Source organism: Mizuhopecten yessoensis, unplaced genomic scaffold (genome assembly GCF_002113885.1).
Source record: "Mizuhopecten yessoensis strain PY_sf001 unplaced genomic scaffold, ASM211388v2 scaffold716153, whole genome shotgun sequence".
Classification (NCBI taxonomy): domain Eukaryota; kingdom Metazoa; phylum Mollusca; class Bivalvia; order Pectinida; family Pectinidae; genus Mizuhopecten; species Mizuhopecten yessoensis.
Window position 1 is genome coordinate 36,218 of NW_018479974.1, and position 18,112 is coordinate 54,329.

Sequence of the window (18,112 nt, forward strand, 5' to 3'; positions counted from 1 at the left end):
ATGTCTTGAAAAGAATTTTGATTCGACAATTTTTGAAAAGGTTATTGCCCTTTGTTCATTTCAGTATTTGATTTTTAACCGGAAATGTTCTCCTACATTTTTATAGCATGTCAGCTAACTACTCTTTGAATGATGCAGATCTTATTTTAATGTAAGAAAGTATATAACACTATATGGCATTCGACCGGCGTATATTGTTCTGCCCCGCGGTACTCTTGTTAAGTCTTATACTATTGTCAATTGGAAAACTCTTCTGGGGATAAACAAATTTATTTATTATACCCGTGTTGGCATATTATACCTGTTAAGATTAGAGAGGCTCCCAGTGTCCACGTGTACATTACGTAGATCCTATATTTATCGTTTACATATAAATTTCTAATCACCTGGAAAAGATTGAAGTCAGTCTTTTAGCCGGAACAGCGAGTAAACGATATCTCAGAAAATAAACATACAGGTTTGTACTATAATAAAATCAGGGAGACCGACACATCCATCCTTTACGAAAGCCAAGTAACGCGTTAGGCGAGTAACTGATCAACCATGGTAGAATAACATTAAATGTGAATATAAACCTTTTTTCGTAAACAAATTCACAGAATCATGTTTTCAAATCGGATTCAGCAACAAAGAAATGTGTGTGCTCCTGTCGCAAACTCGGTAAGAATGAGAATGTAGTCATTGAGAAGAAGAGTGAAATCTATGCACACCTTTGGACGGGAAAAGTGCCCCTTTTTATTACTGTTTTTACATAAATTTGCACATTTCATTCTTAAAACCAATTACTTGCATATATATGCAAGATACTGGTTTGAAGAGTGAAAAGAGACCAAAGTAGTTTTTAAAAAATCGTAATGGAAAATTCTCCATCTGGAATTATGGAATATTAATGCGTATAATATATAAGTGTGAGAAAAGAGAAATAAGGGAAACTCTAGATACTTTAGGGAAAGGAGAGATAATCAGAGATGTATGCCGAGCAGCAGTTTATCTAGTTGTACATATGTAAAAACTTATAGTTTCTTGTTGGTACTACAATGTATGTAAAGTGAGACTATAATGTTGACAAACCAGTGATAGCTCAGACTAGGTCTATAATATTTTTTCATATTTTCCACCCATTGCCTTAACGTAACTGTCAACTCTTCCTCATTAAGAGAGAGCTCGAGACTCCCTCATTTTGACCAAAATTTACCAATCTCCCTCGAAACTCCCTCATTCAAGTCCAACTCACACAAACTCAAAATCTACACCCAGTGGTCAAATGTTCCCATAAGTTACTGGAGGGTGTGTAAAATGATCATAACAGGTGTGTCTGAATCAAATAAATGCTTTTTCATCGGAGTTATTTTGATACAAACAAAAGGAAAGATAAATTGAGCGAAGTAGTTTCAGTCGCATTACACGCACGTTCTCACTCATTGGAATCACAGGGACCTGACAATTTGTTACAGCTAAATTTGGATCTAAACTAAGGTGTTCAGAGTAATTTTACATTTTGGGGGGCTTTAGATCGAATTTCGGTAAAAATGACACCCCCAGTGACCATATGCATTGTATACGACTTTACCGAAAGTTCAAATATAGCTGTAACAAATTAGCAGGTCCCTGTGGTTGACACCTATGCCTTTACCCCGAGAGTTGTATTTTGCGACCTTATAATGACCACCAAGATACCTTGTAATGCACAAATAGTACTTAATTATCTACCCTTCTATAGATCTCTGTGCGATTCAAGTTTCTCCATTAGCAGACGGTGTAGGGTATACGAAGGCGATCAGTTCTGTGAATTATTGTCTCCCTTACTCTATAGAACAAAAAGGTATTTAGGGTTGGCAGTTATATAATCATTTGTCACACTAAAAGCAACTTATTTGTGGATTTTTTTTGTTATATTCTGGTCTTTTAAAAAGTCAGTATTCTATTTTTTATTACTTCAAAATATGTGAGATAAATAAGCGCATTAAATGTTTAGCTGTTGCTATATCTTTTTCTAAAATAGACCACGAATACACTTTGTTTTATACAAATACTGTTTAATTACTTGAATCATTTCTTATCTATTCTTCTTATATCTCTTTGCGATCAACATGACCAGTTTAGATCATTTATAATATACAGTAATATGTACTAAGGGCATCAAACATTCTGAACAAATATGAATGATTGTCTCCCTTCCTCTGTTACATGTACTAATAGAGTGTTCTCAGTCGCCATGTCATCAATCAGTTTAACTCATTTGTTCGCACCATAAGTGGCCCAAACTGGTTTTTCATGTCTACAATTACGTTTTTTATTAAACCATATAAGAGTGTTTAGCATTGCCACTTCATCGTGTCTTACATCCATCCCTTCAACTGGTGTTTGCATTTTTTTACAATATTTGCAAGTACTTTTTCAACAAATTGTTATTAATGAGATGTTTACCTCCTTTTTGAACGATGCTAATCATTTGCCTTTGATCTTTATATTCGCCTGACCCATCTTATTTTCAAAGCTTCTATATATGAAACATTTAAAACAACAGAAGTGAATCCATTCTTTCAAACTATTTTGGATTTTATAATATGTATTTTTATCTAAAGTTTTCGAAGCTGCTTTGAGTGTAATGCTATATTCTAAGTCATTACATTTTCTATAAAAATAAGTTTGATACAAAGCTGGCATAGTAAATGCATACAATTATATATGCACACCCTAGAATTACAATTTGTCATCATCATCCTCATTCCCATTCATTCTCACTCCTCCTCCTCCCCCTCCTCCTCCTCCTCCTCCTCCTCATAATCATCATCATCATCATCATCATCATCATNTCCTCCTCCTCCTCCTCTCCTCCTCCTCATAATCATCATCATATCATCATTATCATCATCATTCCCACTCATCATAATCATCATCATCATCAGCAGCAGCAGCAGCAGCAGCAGCAGCAGCAGCATCATAATCATCATCATCAGCATCATTATCATCATCAGCATCATTATCATCATCATCATCATTATCATCATCATTCCCACTCATCATCATCATCATCAGCATCATCATTCCCACTCATCATTATCATCATCATCATCATCATCAGCAGCAGCAGCAGCAGCAGCATCATCAACATCATCATCATCATCATTATCATCATCATTCCCACTCATCCTCATCATCATCTATAACAACAACAAAGTTATACCAATGTAGCAGCATCGTCAAACAGCAGAATCACAAAGACGTTTTCAAGAAAGTATAATTCTGAATACGGGTTTTTGGATCATTCAAAATTATACATTACCATTCTCCAAGAATATCACTACGCTTTGTTATTGCTTCATTTTCCATTTGTATTTTAAAGCGCGATAAGAGATATGAAGTAAAGCGTGAACAAATTCACATAATTGTGTTTTTCAAATTGAATTCAGCAACAGAGCAATTATTATGCTTCTGGCCCAAACTTGGGAAGAATAGTTAGGGGCATATTGATAAGTAGGCTGAAATCTGTGCACATGTTTAAATTGAAACATCATTCAGATTTACTACGTAAAAGTGACAACGTTGATTGTGAAAGACAAAAGAACCCAGTGATTTGAAGTGTATCCTGAACGGAAATAGTAATGAATACATCATTTATCAATATGATCAAAATGTCGAAAGCGCATAAAAAAGGCTGTGACGTCACAAGTTCAACGACTGTGCCATACAGTGTCATAGAGCGAATTAACATCAGTTTTGAGATTACACTTTAAATTTTATGCTACATTTTTACGCAGTGGTAAATTATATTTATCTCGAGAATATATTTGAATAATGTGATTATTTTTTTTATACATTTTGGTTCAATAATGAATATCATCTCGATCCAACCCTTAGCCTTAGGTGTGACGTCACACCTGTGTTCAGTTCGGACAACAGGATGCCACAACTTTGTACCTGTGTCCATGTATACGTATGACGTCAAAGAGATGTCAGCAGGTGGCAAAGGGGTACCTGATGTTAGAACAATGTACTTAGATTATGTGTTTTCCAAATTTCCATTTAACAACAATGTCCCCAGGCTAGAAAACGGGAAAATGCATAAGGAGCGATTTCAAGGTAAATATGCATAAATGAATTGCGTAAGTTGATCATAAACTAATACAGTTCATAGATACAACCTGTTCATTAAACCTTATTACAAAACTTATTTCCATGACCATGGATACAGTTACATGTTACTTACATGTTTGCAGTGTACCAAGGGACAATATAAACGAACTTGCCATAATCACATGCAATATAAAATATAAAGTATAAAGATGAAATTCATAAAATTGATGATGCTGTTTTTCAGGTGTTTTTAGTCCTATCATATTTAAGGGGAGGTTTTTCTATAGAGACTAGGAAACGAAAGTGAGAAGGCAGAGGAATGTGAACAAAATGCATGGATAAGGAATAAACATAACTTTAACCGTATCGTTGAACTCAGAGTCTCGACACGAAAGATTAAGATGGATATTGGAGAGATGTATTGATTGAAATGGGAAGTCTGCAAGATGGAACGGTGGAGGTGGATGTAGTGGGGACGGAGAGAGGGAGTTGGAGATGGAACGATGGAGATGGATGTAGTTGGGATGGAGAGAGGGAGTTGGAGATGGAACTATGGAGATGGATGTAGTGGGGACGTAGAGAGGGAGTTGGAGATGGAACAATGGAGGTGGATGTATTGGGGACGGAGAGAGGGAGTTGGAGATGGAACGTTGGAGATGGACGTAGTGGGGACGGATAGAGGGAGGTGGAGATGGAACGATGGAGGTGGATGTAGTGGGGACTGAGAGATGGAGTTGGAGATGGAACGGTGGAGATGGATGTAGTTGGGACGGATAGAGGGAGGTGGAGATGGAACGATGGAGGGGGATGTAGTGGGGACGGATAGAGGGAGGTGGAGATGGAACGATGGAGGTGGATGTAGTGGGGAATGAGAGAGGGAGTTGGAGATGGAACGATGGAGTGGAGGTGGATGTAGTGGGGACGGATAGAGGGGGTTGGAGATGGAACTATGGAGATGGATGTAGTGGGGACGTAGAGAGGGAGTTGGAGATGGAACGATGGAGATTGATGTAGTGGGGACGGAGAGAGGGAGTTGGACATGGAACGATGGAGATGGATGTAGTTGGGATGGAGAGAGGGAGTTGGAGATGGAACGATGGAAGTGGATGTGCTCGGGACGGAGAGAGGGAGTGGGAGATGGAACGATGGAGATTGATGTAGTGGGGACGGAGAGAGGGAGTTGGAGATGGAACGTTGGAGATGGACGTAGTGGGGACGGATAGAGGGAGGTGGAGATGGAACGATGGAGGTGGATGTAGTGGGGACAGAGAGAGGGAGTTGGAGATGGAACGGTGGAGATGGACGTAGTGGGGACGGATAGAGGGAGGTGGAGATGGAACGATGGAGGTGGATGTAGTGGGGAATGAGAGAGGGAGTTGGAGATGGAACGATGGAGCTGGATGTAGTGGGGACGGAGAGAGAGAGTTGGAGATCGAACGATGGAGGTGGAAGTAGTCGGGACGGAGAGAGGGAGTTGGAGATGGAACGTTGGAGATGGACGTAGTGGGGACGGATAGAGGGAGGTGGAGATGGAACGATGGAGGGGGATGTAGTGGGGACGGAGAGAGAGAGTTGGAGATCGAACGATGGAGGTGGAAGTAGTCGGGACGGAGAGAGGGAGTTGGAGATGGAACGGTGGAGATGGACGTAGTGGGGACGGATAGAGGGAGGTGGAGATGGAACGATGGAGGTGGATGTAGTGGGGAATGAGAGAGGGAGTTGGAGATGGAACGATGGAGGTGGATTTAGTCGGGACGGAGAGAGGGAGTTGGAGATGGAACGGTGGAGATGGACGTAGTGGGGACGGATAGAGGGAGGTGGAGATGGAACGATGGAGGTGGATGTAGTGGGGACTGAGAGATGGAGTTGGAGATGGAACGGTGGAGATGGATGTAGTTGGGACGGATAGAGGGAGGTGGAGATGGAACGATGGAGGGGGATGTAGTGGGGACGGATAGAGGGAGGTGGAGATGGAACGATGGAGGTGGATGTAGTGGGGACGGACAGAGGGAGGTGGAGATGGAACGATGGAGGTGGATGTAGTGGGGAATGAGAGAGGGAGTTGGAGATGGAACGATGGAGATTGATGTAGTGGGGACGGAGAGAGGGAGTTGGACATGGAACGATGGAGATGGATGTAGTTGGGATGGAGAGAGGGAGGTGGAGATGGAACTATGGAGATGGATGTAGTGGGGACGTAGAGAGGGAGTTGGAGATGGAACAATGGAGGTGGATGTATTGGGGACGGAGAGAGGGAGTGGGAGATGGAACGATGGAGATTGATGTAGTGGGGACGGAGAGAGGGAGTTGGAGATGGAACGGTGGAGATGGACGTAGTGGGGACGGATAGAGGGAGGTGGAGATGGAACGATGGAGGTGGATGTAGTGGGGAATGAGAGAGGGAGTTGGAGATGGAACGATGGAGTGGAGGTGGATGTAGTGGGGACGGATAGAGGGTGTTGGAGATGGAACTATGGAGGTGGATGTAGTGGGGACGTAGAGAGGGAGTTGGAGATGGAACAATGGAGGTGGATGTATTGGGGACGGAGAGAGGGAGTGGGAGATGGAACGATGGAGATTGATGTAGTGGGGACGGAGAGAGGGAGTTGGACATGGAACGATGGAGATGGATGTAGTTGGGATGGAGAGTGGGAGATGGAGATGGAACTATGGAGATGGATGTAGTGGGGACGGAGAGAGGGAGTTGGAGATGGAACGATTGTGATATGGAGATGAGAGATGAAGAGTGATGGAAATGGTGAGATTGAAAGAACGAGTAACGGAGATGGAGAGATGAGATGGAGAGAAAGAAAAGAGATAGATTTGAAGACGGAGACGGAAAGAAATCTTGGATGGCGATTTGAAGATGAAGAGAGGTTAGGAGAGAGAGAAAAGTGGAGAGGTTTTCTCTCTGACCTTCAATGTGTCTGTGGCCTCCAGAAACAATGGAGTAAAGTTGATGCGTTGACGTGCTTACGGAAACCATCTCTAGTCCAATATCTTTTTGCTGGCATTCACTTTCCCCTTGAACAGGGTTTTAATTTTTTAACGCTACGTAAAAAATCGAATGCTTCCAGACGTGTATGTACATTTCAACAAGGGCGCAATGACATTTCAACTGATCTGTTTTCCCATTTGACGTCACCACTGGTATATGTTTTATTTGAATTACGTCATTACTGCAGAGCGAGTCTGTGGCAGTATTGATTCTGTATCTAAAACCTTCATGGGCACCAAGGTTTCAGCGACTGCATTTGAGGATTGGATATGTTTATGCTGTTGCTCTTATTCCAGTAAAAACCAACATGGGAGAATAGCTGCAGCTACCCCAATAAGATTCGGCCAGCATAGCGTAACACCAATTCAAAAGGGAAAGCTGTTCGGGATGGTCCTGATGTACGCATTACTTACATTTATATTTCTCTTCTATTCCTCCTAGTCTAGTACTATATTGTGATAACAATAATACTTTAAAATGCAGTTTTGTATACAGAGCTATTTATTTACTTAAGTATTAGAACAAAACTTGGATTATAAAAGACAGTGGTAGTACATGCATTTCAGCATTCCCCAATGGTTCTAGATATTGGACAACCAGTCAGGATACGTCAGACCCCATTAGCTTAGAGTTAACCAGTGGTTAGGGGGAAATTTCAAATAATGAATACACCATAATAAAAAAAATCTTATATCATTTTCAAAATTGTTATACATTAGCATATTATTGAGACAAATCAGAATAATGTGTTTTGAGGATTTAGTTTGCATTGGAAGCCCTTGCTTCTTATTGGCAATAATTTGAATATTTCAATAACCACTGGTTAAACATTTACCGACCTTTGAGCACCATGGATTGCTAACATTTATTGAAAACTCAATAGAGTCACCACGCTAACGAACCCTTTTATACATGAAGTTGACGTTCGTTTATGTTTCAGAGCATCACCCCGGAGCTATAACTGCCCATGGCCGTTTTCGTTTAAACGGTCAAACCGGTCGGACCACTGTTGTTCGTTTATTAAATAAGGTCGGACCTAGTAATCTGATGCTGCTTTCAGGCGACTCTCTACAAAGCTTTGCAAGGCCTGCATAAACATTTGCAGGTCCGCCAGGATTTATACCGGAAAATGTTACATTTATAAACGGTCAAACCGGTTGTTCCGCATAAACGAACAGGCCCCAGGTTATACCGAAGGAAGATGAAGAGCCCGTATGTATTATCCTATACCAACTGGTGATTTGAAGAAAATGAAATAAACGTATTGGTGTTGTGTCATCACCTCCGTTGATTTAAAACTCTTAAGCCAATTCACAAATGACAAACCCATCGAAAGTTTTAAAATGGAAACGTTGCTTACGTAGGAGCTATTGATCGTGTGCCGTAAGCGGCTGTGCACTCCCAAGCAATTGTTCGAATATTTAATACAGACTTTGAATGTCTTGGAGTACTATGCTTAACGTATATAACCTACATGTTGTAATTCCTAAGGAACAATACAAATTTGGTTTAGCATTGTAATACTATAATATCTGATAACACGTGACTTATTGACACTACAGTATCTCTGATAACACGTGACATGTAGACACTACAGTATATCTGAAACACGTGACTTATAGACACTACAGTTTATCTGGTAACACGTGCCTTATAGACACTACAGGGGCTGACAACACGTGACTTAGAGACACTACAGTATCTCTGTTAACACGTGACATACAGTTGTGGGATCGCCCAACGTTACACGATGTGCGGTGTGCGCACGATGTGTGCACGGTGTGTGAACGATGTGTGCACGATGTGCGAACGATAAAAAATTGGGCGATCATATCTTGCGCACATTTGTGTGCACGATGGACGATCGTTGTGCGATAACAATCGTGGTTGGTGTAAATTGAGGAATGCCTTAACAATATATACGGTTTCGTGTTTAAACATATAAACCTTGATTTTAACGAATGTTTCTATATTCTACCTACACCTATACACTTATCTTTATATCTATACTTTCTTAAATTTAGCAATTGTGTTTTCGGTATTTTTTAAACGACCTTAATCGACACCTGTGAAATCACAACACAGTCCCGTATACAGGTAAACATAGCCACTAGCCGTCTTCATGTACCTGGACGGTAGTTTTCCCCCGCCCGGGGCGCTTACGTATTTCGTCGGGTAGGGCCAGGGGTGTGAAAAGACAGGTGAAGGGGAGCTATAGGCAAACCGAATGCAAATAACAAATACTAAACGTCCAGCTGTGTTTTCATTACGGTCATACAGTATCGCATATAAGCTCTATGTGTCAGGTACAGGCCAGGTCAAACCCCGATAACTCATCAAATTGTTATTTACATATTCTGTTTCCTTGGTGTGAAACCCATTCTTGACAGTCTTACGGTCACTGTATTGCTGTGTTACACGCATTGTAAAACTGTACATAATCGTCATTACTGTGATGAGAAATTACAATAATACATATAGTTTTCATTATTGCATACGACCTTCCGTATTTTTTTTTCATTCCGTAATATTGATCTACAAATTGTACCCAATCACACAGTTGTGCGGAGAGAAGCGTACAACGGGGCGAACGATTGTTAAATCGCACAGTTGTGCGCATCATGTTTGGACGATGTGCGGACGGTGTGTGAACGATGTATGCACGGTGTGCGCATGATATTTTTGGTGCGCTGTGCGGTCACACAACTGTATATACACTACAGTATCTCTGATAACACCTGACATACGTATAGACACTATAATATCTGATAACACGTGGCTTAATGACACTACATAATCTCTGATAACACGTGACATATAGACACTACAGTATATCTGAAACACGTGATTTATAGACACTACAGTATCTGATAACACGTGAGTTATAGACACTACGGTATCTCTGATAACACTTTACTCATAGACATTATATTATCTCTGATAACACGTGACTTATAGACACTACAGTATCTGATAACACATGACATATATACACTACAGCATCTCTGATAACACGTGACATACTTATAGACACTATAATATCTGATAACACGTGACTTATTGACACTACAGTATCTCTGATAACACGTCACATGTAGACACTACAGTATATCTGAAACACGTGACTTATAGACACTACAGTTTATCTGATAACACGTGAGTTATAGACACTACAGTATCTCTGATAACACGTGACTTATAGACACTACAGTATCTCTGATAACACTTGACTCATAGACATTACAGTATATCTGATAACACGTGACTTATGGACATTATATTATCTCTGATAACACGTGACTTATAGACACTACAGTATCTGATAACACGTGACTCATAGACATTACAGTATATCTGATAACTCGTGACTTATGGACATTATATTATCTCTGATAACACGTGACATATAGACACTACAGTATATCTGATAGAACGTGACTTATAGACACTAAGGTTTCTCTGATAACCCGTGACTTATAGACACTAAGGTATCTCTGATAACACGTGACTCATAGACATTACAGTATATCTGATAACACGTGACTTATAGACACTACAGTAAATCTGATAACACGTGACTTATATACAATACAGTATATTTGATAACATGTGAATTATAGACACTACAGTATCTCTGATAACACGTGACATATATACACTATAGTATCTCTAATAACACGTGACTTATAGAAACTACGGTATCTCTGATAAAACGTGACTTATAGACACTACGGTATCTCTGATAACATGTGACTTATAGACACTACAGTATCTTTGATAACACGTGACTGATAGACACTACAGTATATCTGATAACACGTGACTCATAGACACTACAGTATCTCTGATAACATGTGACTTATAGACACTACAGTATCTCTGATAACACTTGACTCATAGACATTATATTATCTCTGATAACACGTGACTTATAGACACTACGGTATCTCTGATAACATGTGAATTATAGACACTACAGTATCTGATTTCACGTGACTTATAGACACTACAGTATCTGATAACAAGTGACTTATAGACACTACAGTATCTCTGATATGATAAAACGTGACTTATAGACACTACGGGATCTCTGATAACATGTGACTTATAGACACTACAGTATCTCCGATAACACGTGACTCATAGACACTACAGTATCTCTGATAACATGTGACTTATAGACACTACAGTATCTTTGATAACACGTGACTGATAGACACTACAGTATCTGATAACACGTGACTTATAGACACTACAGTTTCTGATAACTCGTGACGCATAGACGCTACAGTATCTGATAACACGTGACTTATAGAGACTACAGTATCTCTGATAAGACGTGACATGTATACACTATAGTATCTCTGATAACACGTGATTTATAGACACTACGGTATCTCTGATAACATGTGAATTATAGACACTACAGTATCTCTGATAACACGTGACTTATAGACACTACAGTATCTCTGATAACACGTGACTGAAAGACACTACAGTATCTGATAACACGTGACTTACAGACACTACAGTATCTGATAACACGTGACTGATAGACACTTCAGTATCTGATAACACGTGACTGATAGACACTACAGTATATCTGATAACACGTGACTTATAGACACTACAGTATCTCTGATAACATGTGACTTATAGACACTACAGTATCTCTGATAACACGTGACTTATAGACACTACAGTATCTGATAACACGTGATTTATAGACACTTCAGAATATCTGATAACACGTGACTTATAGACACTACGGTATCTTTGATAACACGTGACTTATAGACACTACAGTTTTTGATAACACGTGACTTATAGACACTACAGTATCTGATAACACGTGACTTATAGACGCTACAGTATCTGATAACATGTGACTTATAGACACTACAGTATCTCCGATAACACGTGACTCATAGACACTACAGTATCTCTGTTAACATGTGACTTATAGACACTACAGTATATCTGAAACACGTGACTTATAGACACTACGGTATCTTTGATAACACGTGACTGATAGAAACTACAGTATTTATAGACACTACAGTATCTGATGACACGTGACTTATAGACACTACGGTATCTTTTATAACACGTGACTTATAGACACTACAGTATCTCTGATAACACGTGACTGATAGACACTACATTATCTGATAACACGTGACTGATTGGCACTATATTATATATGATAACACGTGACTTATAGACACTACAGTATATCTGATAACATGTGACTTATAGACACTACAGTATCTCTGATAACACGTGACTGATAGACACTACAGTATCTGATAACACGTGACTTATATACACTACAGTATATCTGATAACATGTGACTTATAGACACTACAGTATCTCCGATAACACGTGACTCATAGACACTACAGTATCTCTGATAACACGTGACTGATAGAAACTTCAGTATCTGATAACACGTGACTTATAGACACTACAGTATCTGATTTCACGTGACTTATAGACACTACCGTATATCTGATAACACGTGACTTATAGACACTACATTATCTGATAACACGTGACTTATAGACACTACAGTATCTCTTATAACACGAGACTGATAGACAATATAATATCTCTGATAACACGTGACTTATAGACAATACAGTATATCTGTTAACAAGTGACATATATACACGACAGTATCTCTGATAACACGTGACATACTTATAGACACTACAGTATCTCTGATAACACGTGACATATATGTATAGAAACTACAGTATATCTGATAACACGTGACTTATAGACGTGACTTATAGATATTACATTATCTCTGACAACACGTGACTTATAGACATTACATTATCTCTGACAACACGTGACTTATAGACATATCATTATCTCTGATAACACGTGACTTATAGACACTACAGTATATCTGATAACACGTGACATATACACACTAGTATCTCTGTCAACAAGTGACTTATAGACATTACATTATCTCTGACAACACGTGACTTATAGACATATCATTATCTCTGATAACACGTGACTTATAGACACTACGGTATCTCTGATAACACGTGACTTATAGACACTACGGTATCTCTGATAACACGTGACTTATAGACACTACACACGTGACTTATAGACACTACAGTATATCTGATAACACGTGACATATACACGCTAGTATCTCTGTCAACAAGTGACTTATAGACATTACATTATCTCTGATAACACGTGACTTATTGACACTACAGTATCTCTGATAACACGTGACTTATAGACACTACAGTATCTCTGTCAACACGTGACCTATAGACATTACATTATCTCTGGTAACACGTGACATATACACACTACAGTATATCTGATAACACGTGACATATACACACTAGTATCTCTGTCAACAAGTGACTTATAGACATTACATTATCTCTGATAACACGTGACTTATAGACACTACAGTATCTCTGTCAACACGTGACCTATAGACATTACATTATCTCTGGTAACACGTGACATATACACACTACAGTATCTCTAATAAGACGTGAAATACTTATATACACTACAGTACCTCTGATAACACGTGAATTATAGACACTACAGTAGCTCTGAAAACACGTGACACATATACACTACAGTATCTCTGTTAACACGTGACATATATACACTACAGTATCTCTGATAACACGTAACATACTTATAGAAACTATAACATCTGATAACACGTGACTTATTGACACTTCAGTATCTCTGATAACACGTTACATGTAGACACTACAGTATCTCTGATAACACGTGACATGTAGACACTACAGTATATCTGAAACACGTGACTTAGAGACACTACAGTTTATCTGATAACACGTGAGTTATAGACACTACAGTATCTCTGATAACATTTGACTCATAGACATTATAGTATCTCAGATAACACGTGACTTATAGACACTACAGTATCTGATAACACGTGACATACTTGTAGACACTATAATATCTGATAATACGTGACTTATAGACACTACAGTATATCTGATAACACGTGACTTATAGACACTACAGTATATCTGAAACACGTGACTTATAGACACTATTACATCTGATTACACGTGACTTATTGACACTTCAGTATCTCTGATAACACGTGACATGTAGACACTACAGTATATCTGAAACACGTGACTTATAGACACTACAGTATCTCTGATAACACGTGACTTATAGACACTACAGTATCTCTGATAACACTTGACTCAGAGACATTATGTTATCTCTGATAACACGTGACTTATAGATACTACAGATCTCTTATAACACGTGACATACTTATAGACACTATAATTTCTGATAACACCTGACTTATTGACACTAAAGTATCTCTGATAACACGTGACATGTAGACAGTACAGTATATCTGAAACACGTGACTTATAGACATTATTACATCTGATAACACGTGACTTATTGACACTACAGTATCTCTGATAACACGTGACATGTAGACACTACAGTATATCTGAAACACGTGACTTATAGACACTACAGTTTATCTGATAACACGTGAGTTATAGACACTACAGTATCTCTGATAACACGTGACTTATAAACACTACAGTATATCTGATAACACGTGACTTATAGACATTATATTATTTCTGATAACACGTGACTTATAGACACTACAGTATCTCTGATAACACTTGACTCATAGACATTATATTATCTCTGACAACACGTGACTTATTGACACTACAGTATCTCTGATAACACGTGACTTATTGACACTACAGTATCTCTGATAACACGTGACTCATAGACATTACAGTATATCTGATAACACGTGACTTATATACATTATATTATATCTGATAACACGTGACTTATAGACACTACAGTATCTCTGATAACACTTGACTCATAGACATTATATTATCTCTGATAACACGTGACTTATAGACACTACAGTATCTGATAACACGTGACTTATAGACACTAAGGTATCTCTGATAACACGTGACTCATAGACATTACAGTATATCTGATAACACGTGACTTATATACATTATATTATATCTGATAACACGTGACTTATAGACACTACAGTATCTCTGATAACACGTGACTTATAGACACTACGGTATCTCTGATAACATGTGACTTATAGACATTACATTATCTCTGATAACACGTGACTTATTGACACTACAGTATCTCTGATATCACGTGACTTATAAACACTACAGTATTTCGGATAACCCGTGACTTATAGACATTACGGTATGTCTGATAACACGTGAGTTATAGACACTACGGTATATCTGATCACATGTGACTTATAGACTCTACAGTATATCTGAAACACGTTACTTATAGACACTAAGGTATCTCTGATAACATGTGACCTGACAACACGTGACTTATATACATTATATTATATCTGATAACACTTGACTCATAGACATTACAGGATATCTGATAACACGTGTCTTATAGACACTACTTATATACACTACAGTACCTCTGATAACATGTGACATATAGACACTACAGTACCTCTGATAACACGTGACTGATAGACACTACAGTATCTGATAACACGTGACTGATGGACACTATAGTATATCTGATAACACGTGACTTATAGACACTACAGTATCTCTGATAACACTTGACTCATAGACATTATATTATCTCTGATAACACGTGACTCATAGACATTACAGTATATCTGATAACACGTGACTTATGGACATTACATTATCTCTGATAACACGTGACTTATAGACACTACAGAATATCTGATAACACGTGACTTATAGACATTATATTATATCTGATAACACGTGACTTATAGACATTACGGTATGTCTGATAACACGTGACTTATAGACATTATATTATATCTGATAACACGTGACTTATAGACACTACAGTATCTGATAACACGTGACTTATAGACACTACGGTATCTTTGATAACACGTGACTTATAGACACTGCTGTATCTCTTTTTTCTTATGAAAATAGAATTTCTTTTTATTGTTGGTCACGTTCATGTCGAAACAGGGTCAAGTTCGCTATACTTTCTGAGTAACAGACACGTGCGTTGCATGTTCATATGTGTGCAGAAGCTCGAACCGATGTATCTATGGAATGCTTACACATCTGAAGACGCCCACCTTAGGAATTCTTAAAAATTCAAAGGAGTGAGTGAGTTGACTCGGTATGTATTGCAGTTATTTACGTGAAACATATTACCGGGATAACAGGGGATGGGGTTATGTGATAAACTTATATTAATCTATATCCCCAATTATGTAATAGAAATGATACTAGACAAAATATAGCGATGTGCATACATATAGTCCGCAGTGTCACTTGATATTTACTACAGTATACCAGGAGAGGTTTCTGAATGCACACTGTAAGTTCTCTGTTTTCTATAGAATGTTAGTCCAGTATCAGGATACGAGAGCACATGGTACACATGTCTGTTGGTGTGTGATGGTGTGCACGATCTGGCACCGTTTTCCAATGTACCGAGTGACGCATACTAGTAATGTTGTTTGTAAACATTGACACGTGGACCCGTTAGGTATCGGGGACGTCCCAATATATATGAATACGCGTCATAGACCACGCGATATATATTTAATTAATGGATATGAAGTTTAAGTGAACACAACTATTTTATGCGGTGTCTAATAACCTAGTTTTTAGCGGGGCGTTAATCTATTGGTATTCCGCTAAAAGATTATGATCTTAAATTCCTAGAGATGAGCTAGTCTTTTTCGAAGTATACTAAGACATTGTCAATTTTAATCCACTCGCGAAGATTTATAGCATTTTTTTCCCACTTGTGTAAAGGTGGCATGAACAAAGAAAGCTGCCGATATCGTAGTCTGAAAGTTTGTTCATTTTTTTTTTTTATCTTATTTAGTTATATATTTATTCTTTATCCTATGAAATCAGATATGTCGGAGCTACGGCACATGTATATACAATTACGTATGGTCTGATATATAAATTAAAATCACTGTTGGAATTACAGGTTAAATTTTATATAACAGAAATAATATTTGAAATAACATTATGACAGTACGTACTAACTAAGTGCAGGCCGTCATCAGTCTCATAGACTTCATAGAATAGGAGAGACTGTTATAAACAAAGGATCGGCAAAGGACAAATTTACATGTAGCTGTTATTTTTTTTATAAATCTAGTCTAGCATACTCTTCGACAAAATGTCAAGGAACTTCCTGATTTGTGTAAATTTCAATTATGAACGCCTGATTCCACTGGAAGTATTTCTCACCTTTTGAAGTAATGCGTAACGTTCGCTGACCAATGCCAAGTGTATACGTTTGCAAAAATTGTATTGGACCTGTCCAAATCTACCCACAAAAGACTCTCGAAAGGTCTCCTATTTCCATGTGTATTTTGGCGAAAGTATTGTTGGATACTCATATTCAGGGAGCCCAGCGATTGCAGTTTTTGGGAATGTTTTCGATTTTAAGTGATTATTTATTGATAGTGAGCAATGCCTACAGACAGATCCTTAACCTAGGGTCTATTTACTACAGCATTGTTAACATGTTACCAATGTAACAGACCGCTCTTACGGCTGTTTCGACTTAACCGTGAACAGGTCACAGTTACTACAGCATACAAAAACACGGTCGAATTGCCAACAAAATGGAAACATTTATACTTAAACGGACAGAGTAGCTATTCAATGAAGACGCTCATTTCCTGCATGTTATCTTAGGGTCATTAGACGACTATAATTGTCATACATAATGGCCCAGTTGCTTAAATCTCAGCAAATCGAAAGACAAAAACCGTAATAAATAAAACACGAATAGAAATGAAAGTTTACCAGCTTCAAAATCCTTTGGCTTTATGAGTCTGTATAGAGCCCCTTATCAAACAATGACTTTAATGTGTTCAAAGTCCGGAGTGTTGCTTCACTAACTATTGTTGCATTCAGAAATCCCCATATAAATACATAATAGTACATCAGAAGGCTCGTTACATATGTATA

The 18,112-nt window shown here is 38.4% G+C and overlaps 1 protein-coding gene across 1 annotated transcript; it reads right to left on the minus strand.

Moving 5' to 3' along the window:
* Nucleotides 1-4,627: 4,627 nt before the first annotated feature.
* On the minus strand, nucleotides 4,628-6,196 carry LOC110441868 (proline-rich extensin-like protein EPR1). The gene has a single exon (XM_021485149.1). The coding sequence runs from the start codon at nucleotides 6,194-6,196 to the stop codon at nucleotides 4,628-4,630; it is 1,569 nt and encodes a 522-aa protein (XP_021340824.1).
* Nucleotides 6,197-18,112: the final 11,916 nt, after the last annotated feature.